This window comes from Bactrocera dorsalis, chromosome 4 (assembly GCF_023373825.1).
Source record: "Bactrocera dorsalis isolate Fly_Bdor chromosome 4, ASM2337382v1, whole genome shotgun sequence".
Lineage (NCBI taxonomy): Eukaryota > Metazoa > Arthropoda > Insecta > Diptera > Tephritidae > Bactrocera > Bactrocera dorsalis.
In genome coordinates, this window is record NC_064306.1 from 71,253,266 (window position 1) to 71,275,751 (window position 22,486).

A 22,486-nucleotide genomic window follows, 5' to 3' on the forward strand; every position below is an offset into this window, starting at 1 on the left:
ATTCTTACCGGCATCATTTTTGATGAAATATGGACCGATGATTTTTCGGCCCACAAATCACATTAAACCGTTATTTTTTCTAGATGAAATGGTAGCTCTCACAACTTGAATTCGTTCCAAATGCGGCAACTTAGCTTGTTCCCATACCCATTGAGCGAGAAATGGGTCTCATCGTTGAAGAAAATTTAGCTAGAGAACGTCGCGACGGTTCTTCTGGGAACTTTTCAAGAACTGGTATTTAAATATTTATTTCAATTAAAAACAGCTCTTTATTATCTATTTTTAAAATTATTTCACCAAAGCAACTGTTACTCACCACTTTCCTTTTCTTCCTTCATAATACAAAACGCAACAACTTTTCTTTAAATACATATGTTTCATATAATTTCGTTTATTTATTTGATTTCAGCTTTTTATTTACAATTCAGAATTCCTTCGTTATTAAATTCAATTATCTTATTTATGCTCGAAGTTATGAAAATTAAAATTTATTGCATTTAAGTGAACGTTTCTATAAAGACATTTTGGTTTTGTTTTTGTGTTTGTATATATGTTTCTTCTATATGTACATTTTATATACTAATTGATTGGTAAAATTATTGTTTGCAATCTTTGCCAAGCCGTCTTGCGAGTAATTGCAGCGCTTCTCAAATAATATAGCTTTACAGTTAAAAAATCGTTTTCTCTCTAAGGTCTATGAGTACATTTTCCTTTCTCTTTATTTACTTATTAGTTTCTTCTAGGCATAAAAACTGCTTTATTAACTAGGCGAGTATATATACACGAATCTTCGCCGAAGCTGTTCTCATTTCTGCGCGCCACAAGCCACAGTTTTCTCAGCTGCGAATGGCTGCAAGTGTTTTGCTCTTTGATTATCGTTAGTTTTATGCTTTTCTCTAGTAAAATTATTATCTTTTGCCTACGTTTAGTTAGAGTATGTATATATTATTTGGTGTAAATTGAAATAGATCTTAGCTGCCCTGTTAGTAAAATAAAAATATCATTTGATTTTAAGAAAAAACGAGTATAAATGAAAAGGGGCTTTGTCTCCTTTCTCCATATTAACCGTAGTAGTTCATTGGTGGTTGAGTGGGGTAACTTTTGGGACCTTGAGAGCTCGAGGAGTACCCGGAGGACCCAGATGAAGAGCTGGAGGATGGATTCTCACTAAAGAGGCCACCAAAGTTGCGTGAGCCCAAGATTTCGCTGATCGGATTGCTGCCACCGGCACGGTTAGCGCTACTGCCGCCACCGCCGCCACTGAGCAAGCTGCCCAAGAAATTGCTGGCACTGCTACCACCACTGCTGCCGCCACCACCGCTCAGAAGACTACCCAAGAAATTACTGGCGCTGCCGCTACTTCCAGCACTGGTACCGCCTCCACTACCACCCAACACACCGAGTAGACCACCAAGAATATTGCTGCCAGATGAACCGCTGCTTGAGCTGCTGCCACTACCACCGCCATAACCGCCGCTAGGTTGATAGCCACCACTTGGTTGGTAGCCGCCGTTGGCACCACCATTAGCTCCACCACCGCCGCCGCCGCCTCCTTGCAAGCTCTTCGTAATTTGGCCCGCAATAATACCAGATACAGCCTGACTCACTGCCGGATTGGAGAAGAAGCTGGAGAAGAAGCCGCCGCCTTCCTTGTCTTTCGGTTTCTGCGGCTCGCTGCCGCCACCATAACCCGGGGCATTTGGCACGTAGCCACCGCTGCCGCCAGCATTCGGATTGTAGCCGCCGGGTTGGTAGCCGCCTGGTTGATAGCCACCGGGTTGATAACCACCCGGCTGATAGCCTCCTGGCTGGTAACCGCCTGCTGGCGGCTGATATCCGCCCGGCTGTGGCTGGTAGCCACCGTAAGGGTTTGATGCGCCTGCAGGCGGGCTATTGGGCAAAGTGGGATAGAGACTGTGTCCACCGGAACCGCCGCCACCGGAATTGCCGCTGCTGCCGCCACTGAAACTGTTGCCATCACCAAGATCGGGCACCGGTGCGCTCGGATTGTACGAGTTGTGTGTGGTGCCGGTGCTCACTATGCGCAGGCGCATTTGCATTGGTCGGACGCATGTGTTACACGTATATGCGGGTGTGTGTGCGTGGATGAGTTGAAAGTGTGGTATTTACATTGGCGCGGTTTGCAAAGCAAGCGGCAGTTTTTAGTTAGTTTTTAGTCGTTTTAGCCACAAATAAGCAGCGCGGAAGAGCGTGGCGTGTTGGAGCAGAGATTTAGCCACAAAAGCGTTAAAACAGGAAAACAAAGAACAAAATGTAAAAATGCGTTACTAATATACAACAACAAAGCAAAAAGCATTATTAATTAATTAAATACAAAATTAAACAGAAATTCTACTAAAATTGTATGAAGATGAACTAAGCTACTGAAGAACTAGTCTAAAATGTGATGGCTTTTGATATACAAGTAAAGCATGACCACAATTCTTCTCAGTATGATGCAGTCATAAAAAGTATGATATATTTGAAGTTCATATATAGTTCAAAGTCACCCGGCAAAAAAGAAAAATATAAAGGAACAGTCTTTATCTTTATGAGCGACTTTTCCAAAGCAAAAATACTTTCAGAGACAAGTCACTGCACACCGAGGAGTGACGGCAAGAGCTTGATTGCTGAGATTCGTACTCCAACTACCAAGTCATGGCGGGTCCCGTACTATAGAACTAATATATGTCATTTAAAGTTTGTCAATATAACAAAAGACCTGAATCTTTTGTAGAAACGAAGTTGAGTCGAGGTCACAAATGAGAGCGATAGGCATCATGGCTGGTGATGAGACTTGAGTTTATGAGTATGCCCTCAAAATTGTTCAACAATTTAGAGAGTGGCACTCAAAAAATTGGCCGAAAACAAAAACAGACAAAATTCCCTGAAGCACTTAAGGCCTTATCAGTCGATGCCTAAAACAAGTGTATAAAAAATTTATATAAGCTTTGACTTATTTTTTGTTTGTATTGACTCATTTGAAAGCAATGTTTAGGATTTGTATTAAAATACGTGAAAATGTAGTCCTACTCTTTGTCAGTCCGGGTCAAATTTGATCAGATAATAATATTCCGCTCAAAAACAATAAAATACTTTTTATTTTAAAATATACTATTGAAATTAATTTTTCAATTCGGCTGCGAAATTAAATAGAAAACGAAACGGGGGTTAGACCGTTGTAAAGGTGTTTCCAGTAAGAGTGATATGATTTTTTTTCCAAAAAAAAAATACGCTAATTTTAAAGATTTTATTTAGCTTGAACTACAATTGACATAGCATAGTTAAGTTCTGAAAGTAACATGATTTAAATGGCCTCCACGACTTTTTTCGCAGTAACTAATTCGATGAATCCAATTTTCGAGTAGTTTTTCCAATAAATTAAGTAGTCTACAATGAACGGCACGTTTAATATTGACTTCTAAAGCTTGAAGAGAGTGTGGTTTATTGCTAAAGATCAATAAGTTCAAATAGTCCCACAGGAAGTAGTCTAATAGTGTTAAATCAAAACTTTTTGGTGGCCTTTCGATGTCAAAATTTCTTGGAATAATCGAAACTCCAAACTTTTCTCGTAATAAATCGATTGTTGCACTTGAGGTGTGGCACGTAGCCCCACCTTGTTGGAACCAGCTGTAGTCAACATCAATTTCTTCTAATTGCGTTCATAAGTTGTCTGTTATCAGCGATCTATGCCGCTCTCCATTGATAGTAACGGTGTCAGCAGCTTTATTTAGAAAGAAGTACGAATCGATAATTCCACCAGACCAGAAAGCACACCAAACTGTCAATTTAGGTGTATGTAAACATTATTAATGTATAATTTGTGGATCTTCTTTGCACCAGGATTGACAGTTTTATTTACAGTACTTAGGTAAAAGTGAGCCTCATCGGGGGAGATGATTTTCTTAAAAAAAAAATCATTGTCGGTTTCAAGTTGTTCCAAGGCAAAATTAGCACATTCACAACGTTTGAGCTGTTCCAATGGCTTCAGTTCTGGAGTGAAAACAATTTTATATGGTTGCAAGCCCATATCCTTTCACAAAATTCGCCAGGTTGTGGTTTGAGATAGTCTCAATTCTTGGAAACGTCTTGGAATCGACAAACTGTGGTCTTCAGCTAAACTTGCCTGAACGGGAGCAATATATTCATTACTTCGCGCGGTTCTTTATTTTATTGGAACTTGAACGTTTTGTAAAGAAAAATTTGGCTTGGAAATTTCAAGAACTCGACTCGCTATAGCACAGGTGGACGATTACTACGACCATAAAATGGCAAAAGCGCACGAAAACAACATAACATATGATAACAGATTTGAATATTTTGTAAACGTTGTTCTTGCGTATAATTTTCCATAGTGAAATTGTAAACATTTTTAAATACAATGAGAAAAAATAACAGATCTTGTCACATTAAAAATGGCCGAAACGACATCTAGAAGCCATATCATCAAGTTAGTTACATCATATCATCCCTACTGGAATCCCTGATATAAGGGTTTTACTCGTGTAAAACAGCGCTGAAATTCATTTGAAAATCTTCAGGGAATTATTGAAAACTATACCCAGAAGTCCGTCGGCAGGTTCTATAATGTCATACATCACCAAAACCCATCACATTTTAGCTATTTTCTTTATTATGCCTCAAAAAGCGTCAGAATCCATATTAATTAATTTCTACAATTATTAAAATGCTAAACTACTTGTATGAATATGCTTACACTTAGTAACAAGTAATTGTAGTGCTAAAATGTCGCTTTCGGTTAGGTCTAACGCACTTAACCCACGTTTGTTTGTATTTACTAAGTAAAGCCATTACGCTAATAACACACTCGCTCGCAAAGTTACGTTGCCACTTAATTTTATTTCGTTGAATTTTGTTTTCCTAAACTTTTAGTTGCAAACTTTTTGTTTTTATTTTTAATTAAATGCTAAACAACTTTTCAAGTTCACTAAATATTATAAGTCTTCGGTTGTGTTTTGTTAATTGTTAGTTAATTATATAGCTAAACGTTTTAGTATTTTTCGCATGTTACATATGTACAAATTGAGTTAAATATTTTTATAATTTCGTTAGTAATAATTGCTATTGACGTCATGCGCTTTTGTTGTTGTTATTGTTAGTTATTTTGGTTATGCTTAAAATGAACACAATTATATGAGAGGCATAAAATGCTAAATTCAATACTAAATGCCCAGTATGTTGCCGTTAAATATAATGTTATATGTTATATATGTATGTACATACATACACCCAACTGTACATATTTCGGTTAGTATTTTGTTTATAGTTTAGTACTTTGCTATTGTCTATAGTAAGTACTTCCGTTAGTTGTCAGTTTTTAATGCCGTTATGCGTAAAAAAATGTTAGTAGCTTTAACGGTAATTATTTATATAATTAATAAATTAATTTGATTGCATTTGTTGAGTTCAGTTGGCAGCTTTTGCTTCAGTTTCCGCTTTTGCCATTTTTCTTACATTTTTTTTGTATTTTTTTATTTTGTATGTGTAAGTGCAAATGAGTAACAACGGACGGAAATATAAAAATAAATTTACATTTTTTGTTAATTTTTTTTTATGAAAAAAAATATTTTTATTAAAAAAAACTATTTTATTTAATTTTTTATAAAAAATTAAAAAAAAAATATTTTTATTTGCTTTGAGTAACGGTAAGGTAGGTTTTTATTTATGATTTGCATACAAAAATATTTGAGGTAAACAGAATATCTAGTACAATGGATGCTTTAACATATTTTTCTTAAAATAAAAACAAGTTCGAGAACTCTTTAAATGCCAACACCTTGCAACAATATTACTAGTCTTTATATATATATATATTTTTTGTTTTTTTGATATTGCTTTTATATCTATTTACAATGTTTATTTGTATATGCTTGTTCAAACTTTTTTGATTTGATTTGATTTTGATTCAGTGGTTGCCATATGTTGCGCAGAATTTTAAGTTTTGTTTTTTAAATGCTTTTATTATCATTAATTTTTTTGTTTTTAATGAGTTTCTCTAATCATTTCAAAAAAGCTAAGCTTTCAAACTGACTGACTGAAAATTGAATAGAAACTATTTTTCTCCAAAAGCACCAAAAAGCTTCACATTTAAACGCCAACTTCTTCCAAAAATTTCGGTTCTAAAATTTCTAAAACTATACCGTTAAAAATTGAACAACCCTTATGCGAGTTATATATGTAAATTTAGTTATAACAACAAATAGCTTTTTATAATTTTAGAGAAACAAAAGCACTTTGGAAATCTTGCAGTAATACGAAATTATATTGCATACTTTTCGGCATATATTGAATTGAGATTTTTATTTTATATTTTTCATTTTGTGGCAACTCTGTTTGGAGTTCTTTTATAGTTTAGTATCTTACATTGGTTCAACGTTTCTAGTGGGTCAATTCAGTTGTAAATTTTCCTCCCCGAATTGTGGAATTTGTTAAAATAATATTTTTTGTATGGAGATTTTGTATTTCTTGCTGAAAAATAAAAGAGTTTTTCGTTTAAGACATTTGGCATTACTTTTAAAATACAAATTCATGTATGTATATAATTATTATTATTTGCTTAAATTAACTATACAAAGTTGAATTATATTATTATCATTTTTTTATTCAACTACCTTTTTGCGTTTTATTTGAAAATTTTTTCTTTTTTATTTAAAACAAAACGTTTTTGTGTTTGATTTTCGCTAAAAATTCGTTGTGTTCAAAATATATTCGAAAATTTTCTGAAAATCGCTTGCTAAAACTTCTGTTATGAAAGCGATTTTATTTCAATACAAAAACCATTATAATTTTAACACGATTATCGTATTTCCAATACGCTTATTTATTTAGCGGTTGAAAATATGTCTGAAATACTTTGAAATTCTGCGAAGAAGCGCAGCGCACAAAGGTATGCTAGGAATTTATTTTTTGGGGAAAAAGTAGTCCAAAGTTTGCAGTTAACTTACATGAGTGAAACCATGTTGGGGGTTTTTGACTAGCGCAACCAAAACTTTTATCTACGACCATAAAATACCCATAATATTATATGTTTCATAACCCACATTTCCTATAGTAAGTATACCTTTAGGAGCCCACTGAAATTTCTCAAAAATAACACTAGTTCACAGTAATTTTTCGACTGTGATATTAAGGGCTATATCCCGCGTAAGCGTTGTCTACACCAATAAAGATGAAGAAGACTATGTTAGAGGCTGTTCTAACTAATTTTGGGAAAGTATGATAGTAAACATTTCCTAACACGAAGGATTTTTTTGTTGTTGGCAAGGGGTGGAGGTGTCAAACAGGCACTGCTTACTAAATTAACAAAAATAGCTGTACGTAATGGAAAATTTTTGGACGCAAATCCGTAATAAGGGCAACTCAAAGACCCCACAGACGTCAAAGCAATTTTCTGCAGAGTTGTTGAGTACTGTAAATATTGCGACTCTAACAATTATCATATTTTCAGCAACGGCAATTTCGACTTCACACAAATATACCCTTATTTGCATTTTCCGGGTAGAAACAAAGCAGTGCAATCCTAACGGTATGCAAAAGGAATGTGCTCAGCTAGAATTAAATATCTCTCCAAACGAGTGGAAGAAATTCTCGAAAATCGATTACGAATGTGTGCACAATTTAATTGCGTTTCCTTTGTGAGTTGGACAAATAGAGAAATGCAAATACTTCTAAGACCACACGCCCACACAACAGCAAACGAGAGTTCAAGCAACAACAAAATGTTGCAAATCTGAATAACAGTACCATCAAATACATTTGAGAAATTCAATTAGCAGTGGAAGAAATGCATGAGCAACAACAAATTTCCGAATTCCGAAATCAAAGGATTTGAATTTCTCGCAAAATTAATTTTCCAAGCAAAAGATGAAAGAGCTGAGAGCAGTGCAACATTTTCAATATTTATTCAAGTATGTTCGTGCAAATTCAGACAAAAGTATATGCAGTTGTAGTTCAGCTAACTGTTCAGTGTTATCAGTGTTAGAACCAGCTGGATTGCGTGGTGGTGGAGGCGTTGTAAAAGCCGTTGCCAAACGATTGATCATACCCAGGACCGTAGCCCATACGAGGACCGCCGAAATTTGGTTGACCCATCGTGCCACCGTTCTGCCAAACTGAGGGGGGGCCACCAAACTGCTGGCCATTGGGAAAATTGCCATTGGGACCGCCGCCGAAACCGTTTCCACCACCAGCTCTGTTCCATTGATTCATTGGCCCATTTGGGTTGTTATTCCTGCCGCCGTATCCATACCAGGAAGCATAACCATTGGTGCCGTTTACTCCACCGCCAAAATTTCCATTCCCACCTTGCATATTCATACCGGGACCTCGAGGTGCTCCATTCATTCCCATACCGCTCGGTCCTCCCATTGGACCGCGACCATTCGACATGCCCATCCCACCTTGTCCGTTCGGCATGCCCATTCCACCTTGTCCGTTTGGCATGCCCATTCTTCCTTGTCCGTTTGGCATGCCCATTCTTCCTTGTCCGTTTGGCATGCCCATTCCTCCTTGTCCACCCATCGGTCCGCGCCCATTCATTCCCATTCCCATCCCCATTCCGCCTTGACCCCCCATTTGTCCAGGTCCGTTCATACCGTTTTGTTGTCTAGGTCCGTTCCCCTGAGCTCCCATTCCGGGTGCACCACCCATTCCGGGACCTCGACCACCTGACCCAACCTGTCGCCTTTGCCGATGGCTCATCATCTCGTTTGCTGCGTGCGCTGAGCGATGTAGATAATGTAGGATCGCATCTTCTGCAAGGTTTAGGAGAAGAAGGTAGTGTTAAAATTGAGACGAGAGAATGGCAAACGGAGTGCCGTGTCTTTTGCAATAATATGTACATTTTTCCACAAAAAGTAACCCTTTTTATACATCAATAATGCACAACTTCCTTGGAAGCTTATAGCAGTGTTGCATTGATACAATTTATTTGACTTTTGACCTACTTGGTCTGGTGCACAGAGTGTGTGTTTATGTGCCGTTAACCGTAATTATTGTTACTATAATTATTGTTGCTATAATAATCGTAATTGGCGCCGTAGTTATTGTTGTTGTAAGCGTTATTCCCATAGTCATTATAGGCGTTATTATTATTATTGTAATTGTTGTTGTAATTATAGTAAGTAGGCCGCCTTGTCGGGTAGACTTGTGGCGTGTAAGGATAGAGACCCGATGGTCCATAGAAAGAAGGTTTGTACCCAGAAGGCAGGTATCCGCCACCGATGGGTAAAATGACCACGGGTTCTACAATAATCGTCTGACCGCCACCATTTGAAGAAGGAAAACGAGGTGGCGGTAATCCAGGTGCTGGCAGCTGTTGTATTGGAGGTGCCATCATAGGTGGTGCCAGAGGATTAACTGGCGTTACAGGCCTCACGGGTATCATTGGAGGAGCTGCTGGATTCAGTGGAACCGGTCTAACGATGGGTGGCCCAGCTAGCGGTGGTATCATAACTTGTGGTGATCGCACTAAACGGTGCTTTGAAATGGAAAGAGGGAGAGAGCTTGTGCTTTCGAATTCACTGTCTTCACAGTGCTTTAAAGTGTCCTTCGAAACTGTGTAATCAACTGCAATGGAGAGAGGAGTAGAAGGACAATAGAAATTGTCGAATGAAAATTGATTATTTGAGAATATTGAAAGGGAGCATACCAAAGGAACACTTATTAAATATCAGGTGCTGTTTGTAGGACTGTTGAGTGTGGAGGTTGAAGCAGAAAGCAGGGTAAAGAGCTCCCTTTTATAACAGATTTTCATACGTTTTTGAGAATTTAATTAGTGAGTGCCTTAGAAAGTGATTTTTTTACATTCAAGGGATTTCAGTTACAAATTTGTAGTGAGGAATCTAGAAAGTTATTATAACATATTTTTTGATCTAAAAATCTTAAGATATTCGAATTAGAGTTTGTCTATTTCTTGAGAAAAATTAATGGGATCAATTGTCAAGTATCAGTTACCTAAAAGTGGTAAGGAAATAAGATAGAAATTCAGTGAGAAAACTGGTTTGAAACCAAGATAACATAACATGGAAAGCAAGAAGAGCAAAGTTTTCTACAAATGAAGAAATGTCAATTTTCTTTAATCAAATTTTGAATTCGATGTGATCTTTGCTATTGCAGCGCAGACTTCCAAAGTATTTCAGTGTTCCGATTAGAATTTGTTCAAACACTTTATATACAATAAAAAAATATTGTTCATTACTATGGTATTATTATAGTCCGCACCGTTATGTTTCCGTTTCATGATTTTGAATGGATATTTTAAAACTACAGCAACGAAAGAGCAAAACAACAAAAAGGTAACCGAATCGAACTGAAAACTAAAATGTAATATCGTTTAACCCATTAAGCACTTAATAAACGTTGACCGTCGATAACAAAACTATAACAGCGCTGCCACAACGACGTCGCATGCAACATTACGTGCTGCGACCGCAGGCCAAACGCTGCGACACCAGCGCCGTCAATAGAGCGTAACCGCATGCAACAATGGTCAGCGTCTGCCAACTAGTCGCACCGCCTCGGTGCGCTGCGCCCGATGGATGTCCCTGCGTCTGGCGATTGTACGGGTTCTGGTTCTGATATTGCGGCGGTGGTTTGTTGTACATATTCGGATTTTGATAGCCCACATTGCTGTTGCCGTAATAGCCGCTCGGCGGGGCCAAACCGCCTCCGCTGCCGCCGAGTATGCCGTTGCTGCCGCCTGGCGGGCCTCCAGTGCCACCCGGCATGGAGTAGTAAGGCTGCTGGCCGAACACGAACGACGGACTGTAGGGGTTGACGGGCTGCAGTCCGACTGGGTAGCCGGGATTCAGTACGCTACCTGGATGATTAGGTTGGGGAAATTGTTGAAAAGATGGTGCTTGTGTGGGTGAATTATAGGGAAAAATTGGCAGATTGGGTAAGATCGGCACCGACTGCGGTGCGCCGAACACATAGTGCGGGTCAATGCCACCGGTACCGCCATTCGGGCGTAACTTTTGGCCATTGCCGGGCGCGCCGTTGCCATTGCCGCTGCCATCGTGACCGTTGCCGTAATTCGAGTTAACATTATTACTACTCTTGCCGGCATAACCGTTATTTATGTTATTAAGACTGCCACCGGGCGATGAATTGCTGCCACCGTTGGACGATGACGAGCCGCCGTTGCCGGTGTAGTATGTGTGCGTGTTAAGCGTGGGGTTTGATGAGGCGGATGAGAAGATGGCGTGCTCGGGACCAGGCTTGAAGCTTGATCCTGGGCACGATAGCAACATTTAACACGTGTTACGATGGAGAGTGCGGCAAGTGGTGAAATGACATGGTTTATTTACGATTTTTTTTTATAATTTTCGTTTTTTTTATGCAGCAACCAGAGAGCCGGTGAGAGAGAGAGAAAGAGTACAAAAGGCGTTTGGTTAGTTAAGAGCAGTTAGAGCGATGAAGTTGGTTGGTAAAAATATATATGTATGATTACGTTAGTTATCATAAGTGCTACACTTCATGCAGGCGATCATTAGAGTTGTAGAGACATGCGTGGAAGAAATTAAAATGTAGAAAATCTCAAAAGAAAGATTTTTTAAAGTGATTTTATAAGTGCAATCCACAACAAATATTACAATGCATGCTTTGAGGCATGCAAGCATATTTTCATTTTCGGTTGCAACAACAAATACTATTATATACTTAATATTAATGATTATGATTTCAATGCTTGGGTAGTGACTGCAGCAAATAAAAATCCATAAAACCAAATAGTTGAACCAAAAATATAATTTCTTGAAGAAAGCAACAACTTTTGAAATATAATGAAATAAACGTGTGTATGTTATTTGCTTTTGACGTTGCCAGAGTGAATAAATTTGCGTTATTTCCGTGATTTTGATGAGTTTTTGTGTTGTGATGTGTCCATTTTTGCGGTGAAATTTACAAGCGTTCTCAGGCCAATTCTTAAATGTAGCTTAGCCATATTCATTTCAAGCGTTTTTAGCCATTTCGATTTGAGCTTTTTTCTGAAAGCTTTCGTGAGTGTCCTATGAAGCTGTAATTAAGCTCCTAAAGCTCTTAAAAACTAAAAGTTCTCTAACTAGTTAACTGGATTTTTGGGAATTAATAAAAAAATGATCTGTGTTTGATTTGATAAATGTTGATAATTGTTAAAATCAAAATGTTCAGAACTCAAACATATTTTGTAGAAGATATCATAAAATTTGTAATACACATTTGTGGCATTTTCAAGAGCTTTTAGTAAAGAATTATAAAAATCTTAATTTCTTTAAAAATATAATTGCTTTTAACGGGTTTTTCAATAAGATCACTACAAAAGTTTTTTTAAATAAAACAAAACGGTTTGGGATATCAGTATACTCGATGCCATTGTGTATGGATTTCTTTAGCTTGGCCACCACGGGCACGGTTGCATAAGTCCAGACGCTAAACCCAATTTTCGAACGGTCGAAATCGATCGATACTGGTGTAATTTGACGTTCGATATTCGAACGAATTTCATCAATCGTCACAGGCTTGCTAGCATAGATCAAAGACTCGACGTAGCTCCACAGAAAATAGTCTAACGGCGTCAAATCTCACGACCCAATCGGCCAATTGACTGGGCCATTTCGTGAGAAAACACATTCACCAAACTTGGTTTTCAATAAATCGATTGTGACATTCGCTGTGAGGTTTGTGGCGCAGTCCTGTTAGAACCACATATTGTCTAAGTCCATTTCATCCGATTCGGGCCAAAAGTATTCCGTTATCATTGAGCGATAACGATTCCCATTCACAGTATCGTGCCGGTCTTGATCATCACGGAAGTAGTACGGCCCAATGACGCCGCCGGCTCATAACCCCCACCAAATGGTAATTTTTTCGGGATGCAGTGGTGATTCATGGAGTACGTGTGGATTGCTGCCTGACCAATAACACATATTTTGCTTATTGACGAATGCATTCAGCCAGAAATGAACCGCCCAATTCATGAACATCGATTCTGGTGGCCACTTCGACGTAAAAGAGAAGTCCAACGCTTTAGAACGACGTGTGAGAGACTGATTTGGGTCTTCAATTGAAGTGTTGAGGCTTCTGAATTCGAATTTCGGTAGTATATACTAATAATTTTGACTCTTTGTTGGATCGTTTATGTTTCCATGATGAAATGCCAAACCTTACTGAAGAGAAATGTCAAAAGAGCGGGTAAAAATATGACGTCGTTTTCTGTTCCTGTCTACTTTTGTAGCGTTCCTATGCAAGAACCCTTTAGTTCGAGATTTGACATTTTAGATACAGAAATTGTTGTGTGTTTGACTTAATTATTCGAAATTATTTTTATTTGAACCAACTGATATTAATTTAGCAAGACGAAGAAGAAGGAAGAATACTAAGGTCTAGCTACGCGAAGTATCTTAGCTTTTAGGTGCAAAGTTCGAAAACACTATTTTTTTACATAAAAATGTATCTTAAATCTTTCTGCACTTATTTTACAACATTTTTGTAAAACACATAATTCTTTTTTAATTCCCAAAAATCAAAAATAAAATAAAGTAGCCAAAAATTATGCCTTGCGGTTGACCTACAGGTACTAAGATTGAGCATCACTTCTTCAGCAAAAAATAAAACTAAAAAAAAGTGAAAATAAAATAAAACAAAATGATAATCACCTGACGGATTAACTGGCGCCGACGACGAAGAGCTGGAGCCGGACTTCCTTTGACATTTCGGGTAGCTGCCGCAGTCCTTGCCCTCGCGCTGCGTGTAGCTGCACGAGTCGCTGGTGATGACGCACTCCTCGCTGGGCAGACAGCCAATGTCGTTGCAGCCGCGTCCATACTCTACAGTGGCGCGACAAAGCCGACGCCGACAAAGTCAGTGTGGGTAGTCGATGGTTTTTTTATGACGAGACAGTTATTGTTGTTGTTGTGATTGTTGATTTGATAACATTTGCAGGACAAAAATAAAATTGATACAATAAAAAGTGAAGTAGAGAAAAATATAAAAGGACAAAATTAAATACACAATAGTAAAAGAGGAACTCAAGAATGGGAGTAGACAGTAAAAGACGAAAAAATGTGGTTGTGTGTGTGCGTGAAAAGGAGAATGAGTGGCAGAGGAAGGCAGTTTGTTTTGTGTGTGCGGGATGTGTACTCGTGTTTGGGGCCGAGTGTGCTGAGCATTGCGAATGGGCTGATAATAAATAATATTATGACATGTTGACAACACTGACGCGCGTGAAAATTACTCAAATATTTACAAAATGTTGCGGAAATTGATGAAAATGTGTAAATGCGTGAAATATGCTTTTCTGTGAGTGTGTGCGTATAAGAGTGTGTGTGCTAAAATGTTGGCTGGTAGTGTGTGTGTGTGAAAGTGTTTGCGTGTTTGTGTGCACGTGACCGGAAGTCTGTTCGAGGGTTCTTTGTTTGTTCTACACGCTCGAGTGGTGGTAGTGGGAAAGGTTTTCGGGATTTCAGGCAAACGTGAAAAGTGGTTGTTGGTGATTTGAACATTTAAATGATGATGAGACATGAGAAATGGTAAACTCCTTGAACGCGTATGAGAAATACTTTTGAAAGTTTTAAAGATTTAAACATTCCGGAGAGTTGGTATGCAGCAAGAGTAAAGGGGAAAGAAGCGATTCAAACGGCGAAAGAGTTGTTTTAGTTAATTCAGACTATTTTAGTTATACAATTTTAGGAAGAAATTTTTTTCTTTTCGAAAAATATATGGAAATTAATTTTTTTTTAATTTTCAAAATTTTTTCAAAATCTTTTGAATTTTGAAAAATATTTTTTTTTTGTATTTCCACTAGTATTAATAAAAATAACATTTTCTCGATATTTAAAACTTTTTTTAAAATAATTTTTACCAACAAATAACTTCGAAATGCGCTACTCTCCCTCATGTTGCATACCACATATTGAAAATTTTTTACTGAAACTCATGAAATTTTGTTAGTTTCAGCAGATCTCAAATAACTGTAATATAATGAAATACTCAGTGGTGCTGAGATGAACACTTAACGACTTATAAAACTGTTTATGTGCTTCACTCGCATTTAGTTCGTAATTTCGTACATACTTGAGAAGGAGTTGACGCTGTTAACGACGCACAGCAGCAATAAGACGCCGGCAGCAAGACCAGCGGTGCCCATTCTCGGCCACATCTTCGCCTAGCTATGCTCCAAGTCGTTTTCTTTTGCCTGCTTGTCTTTCTATTTTTCCTTACTCCGTTCGGTTTCCTCTCGATTGGTCGACCACTTTATGCTCTGCTGCTTTTGCGTTCGCTTTGACTTATTACTGCAGTTTCAATATATCTTCTGTCAAATATTTTGTCTCCCTGTCCCACACTATTGAAAACCAGCAAGTAATATAGCCCGCTTCTAGGCGTGTGAGCTTGTGCAAATTCTGCAATGAAAGAGGAGCAAATATATTTCTGTTAAATTAGATGCAATGAAATATGAACATCAAACAAATAGCGAGAGAAGGAAAAATATTCAAAATGTAAACACAAATCTTCAGCAGAATGAAAAATGCGAAAGTATGCTGGAAATGTCCAAATAATATGAAGCTCTGTTCGGTTGTGCTTCGCTTTATACTTTTTGGCAACGCTGTTATTTGCTTTTGTAGTTGTTATTGGAGTTCGGTTTGGTAAATATTTGCGCTGTCGCATGCGGATGGCTTTCTCTGTTTGCATTTCTATTTGCACATATTGGTATGACACTTTGACACGCTGCCTTATTTACGATTGCGGCACTGCGACAAAGCAAATTAATGAAAAAATTTGATTTCTCTGGAATACAAAGCGACTCCCATCACTTGTTTGTTGCGCTGCGACAACTGTCAATTTGAGTTTTTCGATTATCGTCCTCAATAAAACCACGGTACAAATAAGAGAGGCTTTTTAATTTTTTTGAATTTTGAGTTTTCGTTTCAAAAAATTTTACAAATATATAAAAATCGCATTTGGCGTTGATTTTGCGTGACGTACTGATTTAATATTTAATTTAAATGCTGATGTCGATTTATTTTGAAGCGGGTCAACTTTTTGCATACTCGGTTGATGATGAATCTCTCTGTTCGATAAAGTTGCATTTTTATTAAGGAGTTACATGGGTTAAAGGTTTCAAAAAAGTGAATTTTTTTATTATCTTATTAAATTCGACAAAATTTCTAGAATATTGTCCTAAATTTTCAAGTTGATCCGAGTAATAGTTTCGGATATACAGCCTTGAGAATTTTGGATTATGGATTACAAAAATTTAAAAAAAAATAATGTCGCAAAATTTTATTTTTTTGTAAAACTGTCTACCAAAAATAAAATTTTGAGTTTTCTCTCTTTGTCCAAGTTCTAAGGTTTTAACTTTCACTTTGAACAATCTTGTAAGGAGATATCGATAGCTTAGATATACAAATATACCCCCTAATAGGGGTTTTCAAAATTATTATTTTGGCAAACAAAATGGCTTTAGTCTCGAGGCAACTGTCTAGAATTTAACTTAAAACTTTAAAAGCGTTTCGATTAATTTTTGAGTAGCATCCATTTTATAATATAAAAAAACTGGTTTTTCAGTTCTATAGCTTCTTGAAATAGCGATATTCGTGTTAACCAAGAATTAATAATTTTTTTTATTTTTCAGATAACGAAGAATAGGAGTCTTGGCGACGAGAACGTCTTTTTTCCTTACTTCAAGGAAATTTGTAAAATGTATTTTTTATCCATTACCAAAAACTTTTTAAAATTTAGGCTTCTAGGTGAAGGTTATTCTATATTAAAGAATTCTTCATTTTGCACTGCATTATTATTGGTATTTTTTAATTTTTTTTTAAATATTGGCTTCTACTTGCGCTCTTGGACATCATTTCTTATCATCTCTGGAGAGTTTAAGATCTTTCATTTAAATGTTTTTAATATATTATAATTTGTGCATAATATTACTATTTTTTTGCAGGGAGCTGGGTGCTATTTGATATGTATTTTAATATCAGAAATTATTTAAGTCTGAAGGTCGTCTAAGGCCCGTTATAGCATAATAATAATCCATATTATCCGCTTGAGGCAAAAAAGTGGGAATTTTAGGTTGAATCTCACATAATTTGAAATAGATCGAAGATATATTAGGATTGATTTTATGTGAAAAATATTAAAAGCCAGGAAAACATGTCAACTTCAGTTGCGCCGAAGCTTCCACGCAAGAACTTGATTTTGATCTACCAGTTTGTATGGTAGCTATGTACTATAGTGAACGTATTTGAAGGATTCCTTGGGGGATTGCATCATTTTCTTAGACAATAATCCACGCCGAATTTCATGAAGATTTATTGTTATATGAAAAAAAAAATACCTTACAAGTACTTGATGTCGATCGTTCAGTTTTTATAACAGCTATATGCATAGTAGTTCAGTATCGGCGGTTTTGTTAAATGAGCAGCCTCTTGAGAAGAAAATAAAGTGTGAAAATATTTCAAATTGTTGTCTTAAAAACTGACAGACGGACGTGGCTAAATCTACTCAGCTCAACATCATTTATATATGTATATACTTTACAGGGTCTCCGACGACTTCGTTGGGTGTTGCAAAATTAGAGATAAACTTATTATATACTGTTCAGGACAAAATTTGCGGGATTTCCAGTTGAGAAATTTCATTTGCGATGAGCCAACGAAGATTTCTCGCAGCTGAACCCTTTACTGTGAACTTCTCGTCTTCCTTTAATTTCCGTAAAATTCATGTGGTTACAAGGTGTACCACATACGATTTTTTTTCGAAATTAATTGTAAAAGCTGAAAATGTGCATAACCGCTCTCACTTGCGCTGATAAATTTTTTCCTAATGACATAGAACCTCAATTTCACGATCCATGTCCTTAAAACTCCTGAGATGATAGCAAAAGATAGAACTTTGTTCCTTTGGCTTAAAAGCAAACGATGTAGAGACAATTTTCTAGTATTAGAAGAAGGAGGATTTTCTGCTTAAATAACTTTAGACTGATTGAAGTGTAGAAAATTTCAAAGAAAAATTACACAAAAAAACCCACTCAAATATTTTAAGTAAAAAAATTGTAAATATTATGTTATTAAATTACGTTACTCACGACTACTTTTTCAGTTGTCCAACTTCGAGGAGTTTTAAAAAATATCTGCGAAATTTTTAAAAGCGGTTTTAAGTGTATTAAAACCAGTATATAAAAGCAGTAGCAGTCGACACAAATCATACAACAAAAAATATTAATTTATTCTATTTAAAAATTAAATGTCTCAATAAAGGTATCAGATCTCCAATTCGACGAAGAAAAAACAACAGTAATAACTATAAAATCGAATTAAAATTATCAAATAAAGCAACAGGAAGCTAATTGTTTTCATTTCGCATTAAGCATCCGGCTTTTGCATATACATACATACACAAACACACAGAAAATTACCACAGAGTAGAAATCGCGCATATTAAGAGCAATAACTATTTAATTTTATCAAAAAATATAAACATTTAATGTGCACGATTATTAGCGGATAACCAAATATACAAAAACACAACGCACGTGCCAATTAAACCACACCAATACTAAGAAAAAATCAAAATTAAGGGTTTGCCTGTGTGAGCGGGAGGCAAACATAACGCTGATAAATGACTTCGAGCGTCAATGGCCGCCAAATATTCGGCAATTTTCGTCGAAACGCACACAAAAAACCGGGCTTAATGTTGCCTAATGCCAGCTGATGGTATAATCTGCTTGTTGTTGTTATTGATTAAGCGTGAAAATGGCAACGAAAAAAAATATTTTAGCAAGTTAATTGAATCTGTCGAAATGCCAATACATTTGGCTATGTGTATTAGGCCTAATTATATGCTTTGACAAATGATTGCAGATAACAATTTTTTTATTTCTAGTGACTTTCCATTGAAGTAATATATTTGTTGTTATATTTATAGAAGTGCAGAAGTAATGAGTTAAAGAATTGTGGCAAGAAGCTTTGCTGAAAACATGTAAATGTGTTTGGAAGGTTTCTCAGCTGAGTTGAGCATGTCGAGACTTCATTAAATCACTTAACTTTGAATAAAAAAAATTTATAGAAGAAATTCTCAAGACCAAAATTACTAAATCTCTTTTTGAGCTTGTGAGCTCACTTAAGACATAGAATTTTTTGTGGAGCAATTTCTTATAGACAGTTACGTGAAAAGTCCACTATCAGCGTTCTTCAAAGGTCACACAAAATGTTTCTTTGAAAATTAAGTTCGCTTCAGTGTCCTCCTTTGTGGAATATCGGTTATAAGTGTGTTAAAGAAATTACTCGATTCAGAGGAAATTCTTCCATTGCTACTAAGCAGTATCTAAATTACTCCAATTACTTCACTACAACTGTATTATATAAGCTAGCATATGTTGGTGTTCTCTGGTTGCACTTTCAAGTATTCTTCGCCACAAGTGAGTATGTGACCAGAAATTGTTGCTTTGTTGCGGCAGCAGAGCGCATTCGTCCGGCCACAGCTGTTGTTCAACTAAAAATGCCCGGAAGATATGCACAAGTAGGCTATAAGCAATTTTCTTGGCTTATTTGCATACACATCCGCTGCCACGGTTGCCTTGCCACTTGGCTGCTGCTGACAGGAAACGGATGCAAACTCTTCTACAAATTCACTTAAATGTCATTTCGGCTCGAAGCATCTCCCTTTACGGTGAATGTGTGTTGCACAAATTTGTTTTGTTTCGCATCTGCTGGTCTCTGCTGCCACATGGTTGGGCCTTCGCAAAAGTTGGCAGTGTATAGCTTACGTGCCGCAGGCAATAACAAACGAATTTCGGAGTTGCCAAAAATGCAAGGCATTGCTCTGGGGAAAGGAAATAGTTTTGGAAAAATAGGCTTTCTAACTCTGCAATTTCTTTTCTAATGTGCTAAACGTCATATGTTATATTTTTGCAAGATTTTTTAAAGTCTTTACGTATAAGCTAGTGAGTGTATGGCAAATTTTTAATTTATATATATTTCTTTATATAAAAGTTGTATACTAAAATTTAAATTTTTTGTGTTAAATTTTCGAAGAATTTAATATATTTCTAATTGCCTTCAATTAACTTCTCAATCCAAAATAGCTCGAATTGTTGCTCAACAGCTTCAACAAAAGCATTTAAGCGGTAAGTTGAAGACAGAAAGAATTCGTCAGCTCTGAAAGAAAAGTTCAATTGAGCTGCTGGTAGCCCTCGAAGATAATTAAAAGCGTTGCGACATTTTCCTGCTTTGCTCTTTGTGCCAATTTAGTGCGCTCTTTTGAGAAACTTTTCATCCGCATCAAACTGAAAAGCAGACAAGGTGTAGAGCGAACAGTGTGATGGACAACTACTCGGTTTAATGCCAGTTTTAACGAATAGCTGAAAATATTAATTTATTTCACTTTGTTCGGTGTTAGCAGCGGCGTTATTGATTAGAGAGAAAAGAAGCTTCCGTGTAGCCCTCCAGTGACATCTACAAGAAGTTGTCATTATTTTTATGCAACAAATATATTTATAAATTCGTTTATGGAATATTTTCTGAAGAGCTCTAGAGTCTTGCTTAGTGTTTACAACTTTATATGCAGGTAGTATGTACTAGCGTGCGACACGCGGTATGAGTAACTTCTAAAAAAAGTAAATAGTGGAATATCACTATGATTAATCGAAAAATCATTATTAGAAACATGAATCCTAAAATATATTTTGGTTTTTTGAAAAAATCATTATTAGAAACATGAATCCTAAAATATATTTTGGTTTTTAAGCTACTGAAATAATAAGTTTTTACGTTTACTTTTAATTCATCTGGTTACTGTGCAAGTATATGCAATTATTAGATGAAATGAAAAAGCCTCGGCCTGATACATAATAGCGCTACTAGATTTGAATCCATATGATTTTTACTTAGCCCCACACTTCAAAGGAAGATAAATTGGACAGCTGTCGGATCTTTAGTATGTGAATTCTATCATTTTGAGTGAAGCAACTTTTGTTATTGTGAAAAAAAGCGGATAAACAAGAAGTTCGCATGCAAATAAAGCATTGCATTATAGGCGAAAAATTCTGTTTAAGCCAAGGTTTGGATTGATAAATATTAATTAGAGTCTGCGCTAGAAAAATCTACTGTTGAAAAGTGGTTTGCTATGGTTGAACGCAGTGGGCGCCCAAAAGAGATTGTTTCCGTCGAAAACATCAAAAATTTTCACAAAATAATTTAAGTTGACATTAAAGTGAAGTTGTTCGAGATAGCAGGCACTGTAAAGATATCAACTAAACGTGTACAACATATTATTCACAAATATTTCGGCATGAGAAAGCTCTGTGCAAAGTAGTGGTTGAGCAAGCTCCCTTTTGTCCAAACACAATGACGTGTTAATGATTCGGAGCAGTGTTTGGAGATGTTCAAGCGTAATAAAGCTGAGTTTTTCTGTCGATATATGACAATGGGTGAAGCATGGCTCCATTATTTTACTCCGAAGTCCAATCGACAGTTATCGGGTCATCCGACACACAGGATGACCCCGCTCAAAAGCGTGGAAAAACGCAACAGCCAGCTGGAAAAGTTATGACGTCTTAATTTTGGAATATGCATGTAATAATTGACTACCTTAAAAAAGGAAGGAAAATTAACAGGGACTATTATGTAGCGTTTTTGAATCGTTTAAAGAACGAAATCACCGAATAACGACAGCGTTTGAAGAAAAGGAAAGTGCTGTTTGAGCAAGACAATGTATCACAAGTCAGCGAAAACAATGGAAAAACTCCATTCATTGAATTGCTTCCTCAAACATTGCATTCTCCAGATCTGGCCCTCAGCCACAATTTCCTGTTCTCAGAACTCATAATAATGCTCGCTGGGAACAAATTTTTTTGTTGAATGAAGAGTTGTTCGCCAAAACTGAGATCAATTGTTGACAAGCCATACTACAAAGTGGTATCGAAAAGTTCGAGAATCGTAATAATCAGTTTATCATCCTAGAAGGAAACTATTTGGAATAAAAAGACCAAATTTTGCCAAAGAAATTTGTTTTACTGTGGTAGGTCGTGGACTTCTTAGTTGATCTGTTAAATACATATAGTCTTTGAAAGATTTTAAAACATTCCGAAGCTTTAAAGTATTATTTCCAAGTACATATACATAATAAAGGGTGATTTTTTAAGAGCTTGATAACTTTTTTTAAAAAAAAAACGCATAAAATTTGCAAAATCTCATCGGTTCTTTATTTGAAACGTTAGATTGGTTCATGACATTTACTTTTTGAAGATAATTTCATTTAAATGTTGACCGCGGCTGCGTCTTAGGTGGTCCATTCGGAAAGTCCAATTTTGGGCAACTTTTTCGAGCATTTCGGCCGGAATAGCCCGAATTTCTTCGGAAATGTTGTCTTCCAAAGCTGGAATAGTTGCTGGCTTATTTCTGTAGACTTTAGACTTGACGTAGCCCCACAAAAAATAGTCTAAAGGCGTTAAATCGCATGATCTTGGTGGCCAACTTACGGGTCCATT

The 22,486-nt window shown here is 36.6% G+C and overlaps 1 protein-coding gene across 3 annotated transcripts in view; it reads right to left on the reverse strand.

The window, feature by feature from the left end:
• Positions 1-356: 356 nt before the first annotated feature.
• LOC105223006 (loricrin) overlaps positions 357-22,486 on the reverse strand; it is a 75,393-nt gene continuing 53,263 nt past the window's right edge. For all 3 annotated transcript variants that reach the window (XM_011200593.4, XM_011200590.4, XM_029549002.2), the window contains 3 exons: positions 15,073-15,398; positions 13,656-13,826; positions 357-2,038 (listed from right to left, as the gene is read on the reverse strand). In XM_011200593.4, the coding sequence (XP_011198895.2) occupies positions 1,062-2,038; positions 13,656-13,826; positions 15,073-15,157 (1,233 nt within the window). In that variant the 5' untranslated portion in view covers positions 15,158-15,398 and the 3' untranslated portion in view covers positions 357-1,061. The remainder of the gene's footprint in view (positions 2,039-13,655; positions 13,827-15,072; positions 15,399-22,486) is intronic.